At 43.8% G+C, this 16,496-nt stretch overlaps 1 protein-coding gene across 2 annotated transcripts in view; it reads left to right on the top strand.

Annotated features, from left to right (window-relative positions):
- The first annotated feature begins 1,142 nt into the window (after positions 1-1,142).
- The window catches only part of WIF1 (Wnt inhibitory factor 1), a 91,291-nt gene continuing 75,937 nt past the window's right edge, over positions 1,143-16,496 (top strand). For both annotated transcript variants that reach the window (XM_075598947.1, XM_075598946.1), the window contains exons 1-2: positions 1,143-1,466; positions 1,716-1,855. In XM_075598947.1, coding sequence (XP_075455062.1) covers positions 1,325-1,466; positions 1,716-1,855 — 282 coding nt within the window. In that variant the 5' untranslated portion in view covers positions 1,143-1,324. The remainder of the gene's footprint in view (positions 1,467-1,715; positions 1,856-16,496) is intronic.

Below are 16,496 nucleotides of genomic sequence, written 5' to 3'. Positions count from 1 at the left end.
GCGAGTAGATTTTTTGGTGATTTGTCAACCACTGTATATATATATATATATATATATACCCTGTGTGTATTTACTGGCTATATTGGTTCATGTGAGGGGCTATCCTGATGCGCTAGGATCCCTCACAGGTGGAGGCGCTGTAATCCAAGAACGAGACAACCCTAGGCTCCGAGCAGCGGAGGCTTAGGCCTCGGCCAAGCTTCCCGCTGGCGTGCTGAGGCTCAGGGAAAGCGGGTGCTTTCCCTGGCCTTGCGGGTGCTTTCCCTGCGTGCCGTCAGGGGGCGGGCCGGGGCGGGCCAGTGACGTCACGGAGCTGGTTCGCCCTCATTGGGCGAACCGCTCACGTGACCGGCCCTGCGCTCCGGCAAGCGCTTGAATTTAAAAATTACCTAAGACCTACGCTTCCGCGCGCTTGCGGAAGCGTAGACGAGCCCCTACTAAAGCCGGTCTCATGGCGGCTGTAGGGGCTCACAGGTAAGTGCAAGCGCGCCTCAGCACGGCTCAGCGCCTAAGCGCTGACCATGGCCGAGGCCTTAGGCCTCCTGTGAGCCACGCCGGTAACAGCAGCACAGGTAGTTTCCCTTAGACACAGGGAAAGGGGGCTACACATGTATTTTTTTGTATATACATACATAAAAAATACATGTTTTATTGGTTATGTGATCTTTGCATATAGTAAATTGCATGTATTACAGAGCCTCCTTCGGAAGTATCACTTGCTTGCAAGCTCCTCAATCCCACACTGACAAAGCAGATAAAGTGTGCCTATTTTCATGTTGTGTATAATTCTTAAGACCAATACTGAAATACAAAACCTTTCAGCGCTTTTTAATATTTAACTATACAGCCAGTCCAGGACAACCATAATATTTACTCCCTTTCTAGGTCTACTTTGTTTCTAATTTAAGAATGTCTCTCACATTGACTTATATATTTGTATTTACTTCCATATAACAAATCTCTTAGCTTTGCTGTCCCTTCAAATGAACCCAACACTATTATTGCTGTTCAAATGCAGAGCCCCTAAACCCGCAGTGCCCAGCCGGGCCCAGTACTCTGGCGGCCCCTGGTGCAGAGCACAGCATTGTGCGAGGCTGCCAGTTGTAATCAGGCGCCTCCCACACATCACACACTCTTCTCCCTCCCTTACTACTTCATTGACTCCAAACTGCCAAAAGCCAACCCCCAGAGTGAGATCAGAGCAGTGACAGAGCAGCACAGCTCAGAAACGCACAGGGGAAAGTAAATACTCTCTCCCAGAGCCCAAGACTGAGGGAGATAACAACTAAGTGAAGAGCAAAACACCAGCAAGTAACTGAGCAGCATGGCCCAGACAGCAGCCTTCTGCTGCACTCTGCATATCTGTAGCATCCTTATCTTCATCTTTGCACAGAGTCAAGCTGGGCAGCAGCAGGAAGACAGCTTGTACATGTGGATTGATGCTCATCAAGCAAGAGTGTTAATAGGTAACTTCTTTTTACTTGCTTTATTTAAATGGAAACATTAATAGGGCTTTATTTACTGTACAAATGAATCATTTATTTAGGAGACTGATTCTTTTCAGGCATTATTCTAATTGTAAGAATCTCATGTTATTTTCAGAATTAGTTACAATAAGTGCACTTTTAATGCATTATATCGGGGAGGGTTGCATTGGAGAATGATAAAAAAAAAACAAGGGCAGTGTTTTCATTATTGTAACATTTTCCTGACAGGTTTCGAAGAAGATATTTTGATTGTGTCAGAAGGGAAAATGGCACCATTCACTCATGATTTTAGAAGAGCCCAGCAGAGGATGCCTGCCATCCCTGTGAATATCCAGGCTATGAACTTTACTTGGCAAGCAACAGGACAGGTAAGCAAGGAATCACTTTGGTGATGGGAATGAATGGGTGGCATGGAGAACTAGCAACAATATTATACCTTTTCCTGTAAGACAGTATGTGCCTTTCTAGTGCTATTTTTATTTGACTTTCTTACATAACCTACAGTTGACCTGTGGAGCAATAAAGTAAATTAAATGAACATATGTATATACAGTATATATATATACACACACACACACACACACACTATATATATATATTTATATACAGTTGACCTGTGGAGCAATCAATTAAATTAACATATTATATATATTAATATCTATCTATCTATCTATCTATCTATCTATCTATCTATCTATCTATCTATCTATCTATCTATCTATCTATACACACACACACACACACACACACACACACACACACACACACACACACACACACACACTATATATATATATATATATCTATATATAGATATATATATATCTATATATAAAATTATTCCAAGAGAGGCACAAAAATAGGACAAGAGGGAAACTATATACACAGGTACGTAATGCACTCTTTGGTCCTGAGATCCACTAGACTTTTTATCTACGCCCTTTTCCAAAGGGTGTGCATGGGAGTGCATTATTACTTACCTGTGTATAGGGTTTCCCTCCTGTTCTCAAAATGCTACAGCCCATTTTGTCATTCCTCTCTTTTTGGGTGCCTGGGTCTTTTTGGGATAATATTAGGCATTATTTTTTCAACTGTGCGTGGTGTTGACTTTGACAAGGGTAGCACCAATAGGGACAGCTAACATTTACTTTTTTTTTTTTTTAAATAGATTTATTACTGTGTAAATTAGAATCACTAGAATTTACACCGTATAGTTTGTCACACTTTTTTGTGTGTGTACATATTTTATAAATGGTTTATTTTATCTATTTTGTCAGTGTTACTTCTAAAGTAGGAGAGAATTCAAGAAAATATAATGTAGAGACTGTGGATTGAATTTACTAATGAATGTGGAATACTTTGCAAAAACTATTTATTAGCAAGCACTTTTGGGTGACTTTTTGCAATTGATTAAGCTAAAACGGAATAAAAGTTAATAGCAATATAAATGCATTACAGGTGAGGATTTGAATATTTATAACACTTGTTTGTTCTGTGCCCAATATAGTCCATACATGATCATGTCATAAAAGGCTTGCAAATGATGAAAAATACCAAAAGAGTTTAAGGACTGCAAAACAATTACATTTGCTTAAATAACAGTATACAACAACTGTGTGTTGTTTTTTAAAAAAAAACAAATAATGTATATACAATATACTTTTCAGATCAGATCCCTGGATCTACATTATATGATATAGCACTTTTTCCCTGTAAAATATTTCTAAAGGAAATTGAATGTACAGTAGAATGTACTATACCAAAAAAAAATTTGAAAGCAGCTAATTTTAGGAAATCCCCAATAGCGATTTTGCAAGACATGTTTGCACTAAATTGTTCAACGTGTTTCAATGGTGAACTGCAGATGCGGTGCCATCAGGGTCCCTGAATATTTAAGGAAGCAAAGGCACTCCATGGCTCCCCTAGGCATCTGCTCTACCCAGAAAGCCAGCTGCTCAAACACCTAACTAAACTGACTGTGTGTGGATATGTCACACGTAGTAACTTGATGGAAAAACAAAAATGTATATTTAACCTCTACTCTTGAGTTCATCCAACACAAGTCATTCAGGGACTTGGACTCAGTTACATAGTGGAGTAAAGATAACCCATCTCATTGGGTGCTATACTGTGGGAGTAGCAGTGTGACCATTTAACGTCATCAGAAATACAGGGGTCTTTATGTATTTATATATCTGTAAATTATGTGGAAACATGCCTGCCAATCTCATATAGATCAATACGCCTATATGGGCTTTTTTTTCTGCATAAACAAGAGGCCCCCTTGTCAGCCTTAGCTTGCATTGGTTGGGCATTTTACCTTCATCAAAAATGAAAACAGAATATGATGCATGTCAGTTTAAATACTCCCTTACAAGCTTCAGAAAACCAAACAGCCCTCTGAATGCAGATCAATGGCTCATTCATATACCATAATTACAGCAGCACTTTTTATTAATAGTCCTGAAATTGCCTAATCTGCGCAGTCCACATTCTTTCCTAATAGAATTGTGATTACCTTGGAAGCCAAGGTAGCTGCAGTCTTACAGATTTGCAGTCCTGAGATTTACAGTGGTGCCTTCACTGTGGTTGCATGTCACCAAACAGAGGAAATACCTTGTTTTCTGACCTCTGTACCAGAGTTTCCAACGTGGAATGTGAATACTGTATGTTTACATTCTGTGGGCATGCCGTTTTTTTGTGTGTATGTTTTTGTTTCTATGGGGGTTCACATATCAAAAGTACGTCTCCCAGCCTTTAATATTGAGATCCTGTTCTTCTGTGGTATTTTGCATCTTGGTGTTGTAGACATGCCACCAGGGATCAAAGCGTAATGCTGCTGAGATCCCACTTCATTTAGTAGAGCAAGCATGTGCCTGCCATCTGTTGTATCTGATAGAAAACAGCGGCAAACGTCTCAAAGTTTGGCCAAAAAAGGCCATGGTGCTCAGAGGAGATGAGATGCGAGGCACCTTGTAAGCTACATCTGGTTTCCATAGTAGTTTACATAGTATAAATGTAAAATACACAACCTCTGTTCTTCACATCAGTGCACAAACTATCAATGTCATGTGGATCAATGATGAATAATGAATACAGGATATATGTGGAGAGTGATACAGTGATGCAGCGCATCATTTGGTTTATCAAGAACTTTTAATACAGTAAATCAGCCTATGTCATTTATGACATATTCAAAATGACATGTTCTATATACTTATACCCATTTGCAGTATACATATTTTGAAATATTTATTGGGGCTGAACGCATTGCTCTGCGTCTATGATTGAAAAAGGTAGCAGAATCTGGTGTACTATTGAAGTTAGAGAAAACCTTTAATCATGCATCCCATTAAATAGATTTTATTGGTTACTATTGCTGTTGAAGTGAATGCATGCAGCGTAATTAATGATATAGAGGTAAGGCTAAAAAAAAGCATAATCTGTGTACAAGAGAGTTTTACATATACCGGGGATAATAGGACCAGTCTTGTCACTGAACGTTTTGTTACAGGCTACATAATTAGCATGAGTGTTTCTTCCCAGTTTACATTGTATTTGTGTGTTCTTCATTTAAAGAGGAATTGCCAACACTGATAAATATACATTCTGAAAGATCAAAAGACTTAACTCAACACATGTTTTTATTTGTGGGGGATAAGCGGGTATTCAAATGATCCTATCATCACACTATTGTTTATGTAATGTCAACATGTTCCACAGTGCGGCGACGCCGACCAGCCACGTTGAAACATTAGAGGTAGTGAGGTACAACAAACGTAGTGGCACCTGCGAGACTCCTGATGTTGCTGCTGCTGCTGCTGCCCATATTGTTCTAATAAAAAACAAACAAACAATAGGGGCTCACAGTGTAAGTGAGACAGTAATGAACACCCAAGGGTCTATATATAAAGCTGCCTCTCGGCAGTATGCAGTGAGCAAGTGAAGAATAACCATTCCATGCTTTGTGTGTGGCAGGTTAGAAGTTGGTTTAGCAGATTGAATGTAACTGGCTCTCTTTTTTTTTTTCTTCTTCATGCAGCAATAAATGCAAAAAAGGACACGTGCATCATGTTCTTATTATGCGCACATCACGGAACCGTTCCATAGATCCACGTACTGTTCCGCAAAGCATATGCCTACAACGTTTGGGTGCAGCTACAGTACAGCAAAGTATCTTAATACATTAATTCCAAGGTGCCAAATTATACCTTTAAAAAAAAAAAAATCAATTTAAAGGCAACGCAGCAGCGTTAGGAAATGAGTAATGTGCCCAGCCGGTGCTTACAATCTGCAACAGCAGTTTTGTAATTGAACAAGTCGAATGATATAAGAAGTTAGCTTTACAGGATTTTTATAGTTTAATGCTGCAATACGTTGCTGGCCCCTCTGGCGAGAAAGGGGTTAACAAACAACCATTTTTTATTTATTTTTTTTAATCATGAAACATTAGGAGCTGTATCTTTTTCAGTTTATTAATATGTTGAATAACAAGTCAACAAATAGGAAATATACAAATAAGAAATTCTCACATGCTCCTTAAAGGGGCATTTTCCCTTGCTTGTTTTTTTTGTTTTTTTTTAACTAAATACAGCAGTTCCTTGCCTTTACGGCAATGCAATTATCTAAGCTGCCGATCACTCCGTTCTCCCGTGATTGATCAGCGAAGATCCGACTTGCCTGAGCACACAATATGGCTGCCTATCTCAAAAGAGGACGGGCGATGGTTTCCATACAGCAGCAACCCAAGGAAGCGTAATACAATAAAACTAATGAAAAGTGGCATAAAGAGTGAAAATACTAAAATGCCGTAAGTATTATCTAATATGCACAACTGATCAATTAAAAAACAACAACACACAGATGTAGGATTTTAAAAAAATGCTGCTTTAATACAGTTTCAAAAATAGTCTTGTGCAACACCTGAATCCGTATTATTCACAAGTAAGGTACAGTACATGTTCCAAAATATAGACTAACAACAAAATACAAATACAGAACAGTCTCACAAGATTTCCCCATCAGACAGTGTAACGTACGTATTAGGTCAGCATTTCAAGACCCTTTTAGCACGTTACATTGTCTATTGGAGATCTCCCCAGTGAGACTGTTCTGCATTTTTATTATGTTGTGGTACTTTTATTTGTCTGACACATATACCTTTCGCGGGAACTATATGGAGGCTGATGTACCAGGGTAAAGCTACGTATAACTGTATTTATGAGTGTGTAAATATTTTTTTCGTTTTTGTATGTTTGATATAACGTTTGGTGGACTCTTCTACTCTTTAATCCTAATCATTAATTTTTTTCCTCTTTGTTGTCTACTATTTTTCCATTTATTGAACTAAAACATATGAAAACACTACTTACAAAAATACACAATGCTATCTTCATTGGAAAACAAATACTGTATATATGTACAGTATATTGAATTGGACTAAATGACATATAATGTTTACATTGTGATAATAGATCATACCTAGAAAAATGTGAAAAATGCAATACAGAATATGTAACCACATAAACTAATTAAGGAAAACTTTTTTTCTGGCTTTTTCTTTGAGATATTTAACGTAATCAATATTGGAAAACTGGGGCTGCAAAACAGGGCCGAAAAATAGATTTTTAATTTGTTGATGCTATTTTTGGCACCACTTTTTGTCCCGTCCCTCCCCCTACTCTGCAGACTGGAGACTTTGATATATGTATTGAATGCTTATTGAGTACTATTTAGTATTCATCTGACTGCAACAGTGCAAAATCACATTGCTTTGTACAGGATTCCTTTCCTCTGAAAAACCTGGTACCATTATTTGCATGACCTTTGCAGCCAGGGACTTCTTTCTCTCTTCTTATTCTATGCAGTTTTTGTATTGACGGGGGGGGGGGGGGGGGCGGGGGGGGGGGGGTGCTTAGGGAGGGCAAGTTTTATGTTGCATTTAATAGAGGTCTTCTTTAGAGAAGTTAAATAAAAAATAAAGCACAGCACTTAATAGATTTTAAATAATGTAAACATGATATTAATAACTCTAGGAGAAAAATCAATGAAATGTGTAAGTTGTTTGTCTTGCTGCTGTGGATTTGTGAATTTACTGGGATCCTTCAAGCTCCTAGACGTGTTGATTAGACAGAAAAAGAAAACAAATAAGTCCACATAGTGTAGTATTGTAGATATATTAAATCCAGAAATAGATTGGTAACAACATGCACTCAAAATATTACTCTGATATTCACGTTGTACTTGTTTCTCTCTGTGACATGTTTTGTTTATTTGAAACACGAAAATAGAGAAGCGCAGAGAGCATCGTAGCGTAAAAACATTGATCAAAAGTGTAACCATGCCATCTGTGGCTACTAGTCTGCTTCCCTCCTGGCAGTAAGCCCTGGTACAAGCAGGCCTTGCCAGTAGTTGATATGGGGTTTTCCCCTCCGAGGAGCTGAACTTGAGCGACAGCGGAAGGCGGTGACATCAGGACTGGGCATGACCAATCATGGGACAGACCTGGTGCCCTCCTCCTGGCAGTACTTAAGGGAAGTACCGGCCCAAATTCGGGAATGCCTTCCCCCACTTAAGGAAGGCAGGTCACACATTAGAGAGGCTGAGTATTGGGCCTTCTCCAGTCCACTTCCCTCCAGGGAAGAGTGTGTGGACCATACCTCTGCCTCTGCTAGGGAGGCAGGGAAGAGCTACGATGGCAGCGAGTGCCTTTGGCCTGTAGTGACGGTGCTGGGACCATCCTTCAGTGGTAGCTGAGAGTTACTGCATTGGGCAGAACCCTACATATACTGTGCTTTACAGAAGAGATAATAAACTGTTCCTGTTGTTATACCTCCTGCCTGGTGCGTGACCTTACGGGGGGGATAGTACTACCGTGGGGGGTGACCTTCAGTTCCTGGAGCCTACAGCAGATGGAGGCGAGGCACTGCTAAAGAGATAAGTAGGATATGGATCCCAGAAGCCTACACTGGCGACACACTTTATTCGAGCTCGGCTAGTCCCACGAATTCGGGTATACCCGGGTATATTGAGGTTTGTGACTGTTTTCTGCCCGAGTGCATTGGGTTATTTTCCAGGCAGGGATTGAAGCATTTTATTCCCACTGGCTGCAATACTGCACAGTATATATATATATATATATACTGCATTACAATTTATGAATTTATGCCATCTGGTAGACACGCGAAGCATTGCAGTATTAAATCCTAATCATTATCATTTAACAGATCAGCCGCCCGTCAGCCAGGCATGAACCCAGGCTGGGAAGGCAAACGCAACGGGGCTTGTCAGAGGTGAGGAGCGGCGCATTCCAGGTATCTGCCAGGTACATACTGGGTATTTGCTCGAATAAAGTGTGTCGGTGCAGTAGTTCTGTGTCCCCACTACCACTGGCGGACAACTCAGCCCTCCTGTTACCAGCATATATCCTGCACCACACGATCCGTAATGGCCACATCTCCCACCGGGTGGGGGAAACACGTTACAGAAGTATAAGTATCATAGGTTAATATTGCGCTTACAATTTCAAAATGTAACATTCGCTTATCAATTGAATTGTTCTCTAAAACCTGTATGTCCCCTTCAATGCTGATGGAGAGATGTCTTCTGATGTTGCAGCTCCCACAGGTTAACCCGCGTGGCGGAAGTGACGTCATGCATAGACACAGGGGAACAAGAGAGTTCAGATAACACAACCCAATTGGCAGTCCTTCAGTCCTCCTACACGTGAATGCATTACTTCTAAACCACCATAGATCTATTCCCATCCTCCCTCTTCATTGGTACCTTGCAAATTGCGTCAAGGATAAACATCAAATAGGACCCAATAGACTTTTTTAATAGAAAATAGATATATATATATATTGGAAAATAAGTGAAGAATATATGTAGATATCAAAAAGTACAAAATATTTACATATTATATATACACATATTTATAAACAGACACTGCCCTACACTTTTATAAAGGGATAAAGCAACTATATAATATCCATCTAATTTAAAAATACAGAAATATGTTGTGCATGATATAAAAACAAGATTTCACACACTAGTAATTCACATTTTAAAAGGGCCATTATCAGTATTTGTAGAGGAAAGACCAACACTCATATGTATGTAAGTATATCTTTATTTATATAGCGCCATTAATGTACAAAGCACTTCACAGCAGTAATACACGTGATAATCATATAAATAACAAATAATACAAATAACACATAATGGGAAGAAGTGCTTTCAGACATAAAAATGACATTTAGGAAAAGGAGTCCCTGCCCCGAAGAGCTTACAATCTAATTGGTAAGTAGGAGGAACGTACTGTACAGAGACAGTAGGAAGAACGTACTGGGAAGAACGTACTGTACAGAGACAGTAGGAAGGTGTTCTGGTAAGTGCGTCTGCAAGGGGACAAGGTTTATGTATAGTATAGTTGTATATTATCAGCCACTGAGCTACTCATATGCTTTGTTAAGGAGGTGTGTTTTAAGATGGGTCTTAAAGGTGGATAGAGAGGGTGCTAGTCGGATATTGAGGGGAAGGGCATTCCAGAGGTGCAGGGTAGTCAATGAGAAAGGTTTAAGGCGGGATAGGGCATTAGATACAAAGGGGGTAAAGAGAAGACATTCTTCAGCAGAACGCAAGAGTCGGGATGGTGCATAGCGAGAAATTAGGGCTGAGATGTAAGGAGGGGCAGAAGAGTGTAAAGCTTTAAAAGTGAGGAGGAGAATTGAATGTGTGATACGGGATTTGATAGGAAGCCAGGAGAGGGATTTCAGCAGGGGAGACGCTGAGACAGATTTAGGAAAGAGTAGAGTGATTTTGGCCGCAGTGTTAAGGATAAATTGTAGGGGAGACAGGTGAGAGGAAGGAAGGCCAGACAGCAGGAGGTTACAGTAATTGAGACGGGAGAGAATGAGGGCCTGAGTCAGAGTTTTAGCAGTAGAGCAACAGAGGAAAGGGCGTATCTTTGTAATACTGCAGAGAAAATAAAATGGTTTTCGCTACCTTATTACATCTTATTGCTGTTATACTTTAGCATCTATAGACACCATTTGGCCAAATTAAACTACCTTTCCTAATAAAGGGAACTAAATCAAATTCTTCATTCCAATCTTTGGGGATCATGGTATCTAAGTTGTAGATTCAGAAAGTTTTCCTCTTGGCCAAAGTATGGCAAATGTTACCCCCCGCTCCTGTCCTGTGTCAGTGTGTAGTGCTGTCAGGTTGTATTCTGTGTCAACAGGGCCAACGCAAGGGTTGCATGCGCCCTAAGCGAAACTTAAAATTTGCGCGCGCTTACCGGACTTGGCGGCAGCAAAGCGGGAGCGGCACAGGAGTCAGGGAGCGGAGAGGCAGTAGAAGACGATGTCAGCGGGGGGGGGGGGGAGATGTCGAGACAGCGAGTGGCGGTGGGTTGGCTGTGGCAGGGGAAGACATCCGAATGGAGCAGGAGCACAGGAGTCTGCAGGGAAGGTACACACTGTAACACCGGACGTTGACCGGCATCCGACTTCTGGCGCCGGTGTTACAGCGCGTACCTCCCCTGCAGTCTCCTGTGCTCCTGCTCCCATCGGATGTCTTTGCCTGCCACAGCCAAGACACCTCCGCCCGCTGTCTCTACGTCTTCCCTACGCTGACATCGTCTTCTATGCGCCCCTAGGTCCTTTGCACCCTACGCGACTGCCTAAGTTCGCCTAATGGACAGGCCGGCCCTGTGCGCCAGGGTATAGTGCCGTCAGGTTACATAGTAGACATAGATTTAAAAGGATTACTGTGATGTTAGAACATCTATAGAATTACACTATGAGGCCTATTCTATAAGCCTCGATAAGCCACTTATCAAGGCCTTTTCGGCAAAAAACAAACTGCTATTATAAAGGCATGAATTACCAATTTTTTCAGCCGTCAAAAAAAGATCACCGGGTGAGCGGCGACAAGCCACTTATCGGCAGGTTCTGAAACTCGTGCAATTCTAGTAGCCTCGAGTAGCTTATCGAGGCTAATCGCGGCTCTAGAAACGCGAGTTTCTCCCAAAATCCTCATGCCAGAAAAAGTTGGCGTAAGGCTGGTGAGAAGCTGCTGAGAGGTGGTGAGATGAGACGTAGAACAAAAATGCTTTTTTCCGAGATCAGATCCATGCCGGGAGTCTCCGGAGCTGCACCGGAGGCCCCGGCATGAATCCCATGCAATAAAAATGCATTTACAGGCAACTTCATTACCTTCGCGGCTAACCGCTAAGGCAATGAATGGGTTAACTACCACTGACATGTTTATTGTGGGTAGTGGGGGTTGGTGAAGGTGGTATTTGGGCCTTGGTGGGTGTTTTGGCCTTACACGAGGTTGCGAGTAGAGTTAACCCCTCCCGCTACCCACCCGGTAGATATAAACAGCCACCAAGGCCACCAAGGGCCAAATGCAACTTCACCCATCCTCGCAACCCACAATAAATATTTAAAAACACAACAACCCTACTACCCACAACAACTCTCCCCCCCTCCCCCTAATCACATACAGTACAGTACTGGACAAAATTGCTATTATCCATATGGATAATAGTGCATTTGCCCATTATAAAATCAAACATTAGCCAGCCAACATTAATAAAGTAAATAAAACGTTCAAGTTCCCCTGCCATCATGAAGGGCATCCTTGTCAGCATACTGCAGGTCCATGTCCTCCAATGCCAGCAAGAATACAAGAAAAAATACAATCTAATGGCCCCTAACCCCTTAATCACCTTAGCGGTTAATAACCGCTATAGTAATTAATGGGTTAACTCCCGTCCCCCGCTACCTACCCGGGAGGCTTAACCACCCACCCCGGCCCCACTATACCCACCCTGGGTTAACCCCTAATCACCTTAGCTGTTAATAACCATTATAGTAGTTAAGGAGTTAACCCCCGTCCTCCGCTACCTACCCGGGAGGCCTAACCACCCACCCCGGCCACACTATACCCACCCTGTAACCATTGATTGACACAGTGGTATATCATACCCATATAATATGGTCAACTTAATAAAAATAATTAAGGCCAAAAATACACAATAATCAAAGAAATACACAAGCACCTAAACACTCCAACAATAAAAGAACTAAAAAGCCTCAACTACACATCAGTTAAATTAATTTATCACTGAAACAGCAAAATAATTCCAATTATGTTATTCCAAAACATAAGAATACAAATAAATAAACATCTGTCCAACCAATCAATTAAAGAAATAAAACCAGTAGTCAACAAATCAATTAATTAATTTATTCCAGTAGCCAATAATTCAATTAAATAAATAAACCAATAGCCAACAAAACAAACCATTAATTTAAACCAGGAGGACCCCTCTGTCACGTACACCACTTACTTATGTTCTAAATAAAGTCTTTTTTGTATTTTTGCACATAATTGTACCCCGTTTTTCTTATTTTTTTAAATCGTGAACTACTGGGATATTGTTTGAGTGCCCTGAACCTCAACTACACCTTCATTGCCTTAGCGGCTAGCCGCTAAGGTAATGAAGCTGTTTTAATATTAATTTTAATACTGGTTTAGATGAGCAGGGGTCTCCGGAGCAGAAACGCGTTGTTTTTAGGTCCGGCTACCCCCTGCTTCCCGAGATACAGTCCCCATTATGGGGTGCCGATATCTCTATGCATTTTATGCCCACGGTCATGTGACGCGAGACATTTAAATGCATAGGAGATACCGGCACCCCATAACAGAGCCTGTATCTCAGGAAGCAGGGGGTCCACGGACCTCAAAACAATGGTCTCTTGGGACTTGCCTTTCTTATGCTGTATATAGCCATGCATAATAATGGTATATTACTTTCCTCTCTGTTGGCAGTAAGTCCTGGTAAGTACAGGTATGCCAGCAGTAGTTATGGAGGTTTTCCCTCACACCATGGTGAGGTGCCCTATGTATGGGGGGGAGTGGCTGTGTGCTCTGAGTCCCTGCAGAGTGATATCAGGGATGCGCCTGCCTCCTGAAGTATATAAGGCACAACACAGTTAGTGATAGTGTTCCAGCAGCTGTGGAAAGTTGTTGGGAAGTTGTAGTTTCCTGCATAAGGGATTGTAGGAACACTTTGTGACCCTAGTGAAGTAATTAGTGGTCCAGGTTGACCAATCGGCCTGTCTAAGCCACTCTGTGTCCCGGGACCTGGCGCAGAGAGGATCTCCCTAGGAGAAGAGGGAATCCCACTTCAATTTGGGAGGGCGTACCTGGCGAAGGGACAGCACGGAGAGATGTGCGGCTAGAGCCGGCAGCTGCATGGGGCAGTCTGCTACATCACCGTCTACAATAAAGATGACCTTGTTAACGATACCCCCACTGTGTGAGTGTGAAATTACTCAGCAGTGGATGGCACCACCAAGAAGGAGTTCCTCACCAGGACCATCTCCCTGCGGAAGCACAGATCCTGATGAGGTGGAGGCGCTGCACATGATGTAAGTTGAACTCGCACCCAGTACCTCAGCTACCTGTCCTGATGACATCCCCTAATAACATCAAGCGGGAGACTCAGGAGTTCTGTTGCCTACAGGTGCACCACCAAACACAAACATGTAATGGGGGTTGGTTGTTAGAGTACCCGGGCCAATGTGAGATTGGGGGGGGGGGGAGGAAACCCATTACAATTGGAGGCTCTGCTGAGATATATATATAATTATTAAACAGGACAGGCTTTTGCTAGGCACACGCTAGGAAACAGGGAAAGTGTATTCTGCCACTTTGTGCTGTGTTGGGATGGAACCGCAGGGATACCCTAGGAACCTGAGAGGAGTTAGTGGGTCCGGAGAGGGGCTATAGCTGTCCGAGTCACCTTGAGGTCGCGCTAGGGGTAGGACGCCTGAAGGGATAGCCTGTTAACTAGGTCAGGACTCCTGGAGAGGGTCTGCACTAGGCTGACCAAGAGAGGTAGATGCCCAAGTACTGCATGGAAGCCCCAGAGTACTCTAGCCATTCCAGATCACTTACCGAAGGGAGCACAGACAGGGAGGAAGGAGATACAGTAGACTCTGAGAGAGTGAGCCTAGCCTGAGGTAGTGCAAACACGTGTTAGACCTATGTTAGGTACACAAGGTGGTGCACAAGGCATGTTTATTGTACGGATGTGGTAGCTGCCCCGCAGAGCGGAGCTCCATGTACAATAATCCAGTATACAGTGAGCAAGAAGCGACCGTCAGAATGGAGGATCTGCAAAGAGCAGAAGGTCCAGGATGCCGGGATGAGGAAGGAGTACAAGCTACAGGAGAGACTCTTGTGTGTTTGTTATGGAATGGCGTGAAAGCCGTGGCTGCGCCGTGTTTGTCATGCCTATGTTCTCGGGAAGATACCCCCGAGAATAGTGAGGACGACAGCCTTGTGAGATGGGAGGAACGAAATGGACTTTGTTACACACCAATAAACAAACAGCCAGACGCTACCTGAAATATGAAGAAGGACAGTACTTACCAAAATGGCGGTTCCCGCGTTCCCGGGACACCGCGTGGGCCAGCTGCAGAAAGTCTTGCAACTTTGCAGTTTGCTAATTGTTGGCCAGGATTGGCGGCAACGAGGAAACTCCACCCAGTTGGGGAGTTTGGCGCGAAAGCTGGAGCCGCGCCCTCATGGACTATGACTCACTCCGCCCCAGTGCTGGGTCAGCCTACAAAGCGGCGAGACCTCCCCCTAGTTTCAACCAGGGGGAGTGGTCTGCAGTTCCACCGGATGCCGATGGACCAAGTGGGGGGAAGGATTGCTCTACCATCCCCTGCACTTCAGTTGCGAAGAGCCATTGATCAATACAGACCGCTAGGACGAGTGCTTCCGTTTGTGACCATGGCTGAGCAAGCGGAGAAAGTGGAACAGAGTCCCTTGATATCCACCCACCCCTATTCGGCTCCAGGAGACTTCCTGATTATCCGCGTAGAGGGTGTGGAGACAGTGGTCTGTCTCTGCCTGCAGTGCAGACTGCCTGGCGGAGCCGTGGGCAGTGAGGCTCGATGCCCTCATTGTGGACTGCAATATATGTGGCCTATGACGACATTTGTGCCTGTACAAGCAGTAGGGATGAAAGATCCTACCCCGATGTCGGCGGCGGAGCTTCCGGGTGCATTGTGGAGTGTGAGTACAGGTTCCGCGGAGCCGGAATCAAGCCGAGTTCTTAAGGCCGAGAAAACCAGTCATCGGAGAGGTGACCGGAAAGGAGCCCATCGACGGTCCCCTACTGGAATACCCCGCCCGAACTGTAAATTAGAGTCCTCGGACGAGGAGTGTGCCAGGTTGGCAGAGGCACAGGACTTGTTAGCGGAGTACCATACTAGTGGTATTCCGTGGCGAGATGCTATCCCTCGTGGTGTGGAGACACGGAGTCGAGTGTCTCCAGTACCGCGACAACCCGATCGCTGGAGTCCCACTGCCGTGGTGACTAGCGGGTCAGAAGGAGGTCGATCCACCCCGACCCTGCGGAGCAGTAGGTTAACTCCGTGCTCACCGCAGATTCCGGGGGTGGAGGTGAACGAAGAGCGGATCCAGGGTCAGGCTGGACCGCGCAGCAGAAGGGCGTTGCCGGATGTCCTCGTGGAGGAAGAGGTCTCGATTGGCGACCCAACCCAAGATGGCGTCGCAGCACGTGCGTGTCCAGAGGCAGTTCCGGACGACCTGAGCGGTGTCGAGTGGGAGGCGATTGCGCCTCTACGGTCGAGCAGTGGGAGTCGATCCCCTATGGACAGACGGAATGGGCGCTCGAACCGGAGAGCGAGAGGCTCAGCTGCCGAAGGAAAGAACGGACTTTGTGGCGGACGTGAGTCAGGTATTACGGAGGAGCAGGCCGTGACCCTGCCGGTACCTACCGTCCGGCCCCGTCCCCCAACCCCGTCCATACCCAAAGTTTGCCCCAAGGCCCAAGTTCAATCCCCTGTCCCTGTCACTTGTTCATTCGGGTCCACCTCTAGCCTGGGGATGTCAGGGGATTCCCGGGGTCCTACCGAAGAACTGACTGGAAGCCTGGACTGGGGAACTTCGGATGAT

The sequence above is a fragment of the Ascaphus truei genome, chromosome 5 (genome assembly GCF_040206685.1).
Source record: "Ascaphus truei isolate aAscTru1 chromosome 5, aAscTru1.hap1, whole genome shotgun sequence".
NCBI lineage: Eukaryota > Metazoa > Chordata > Amphibia > Anura > Ascaphidae > Ascaphus > Ascaphus truei.
Note: the sequence above shows the minus strand (reverse complement) of the source record. Positions and strands in the feature narration are given on the sequence as shown.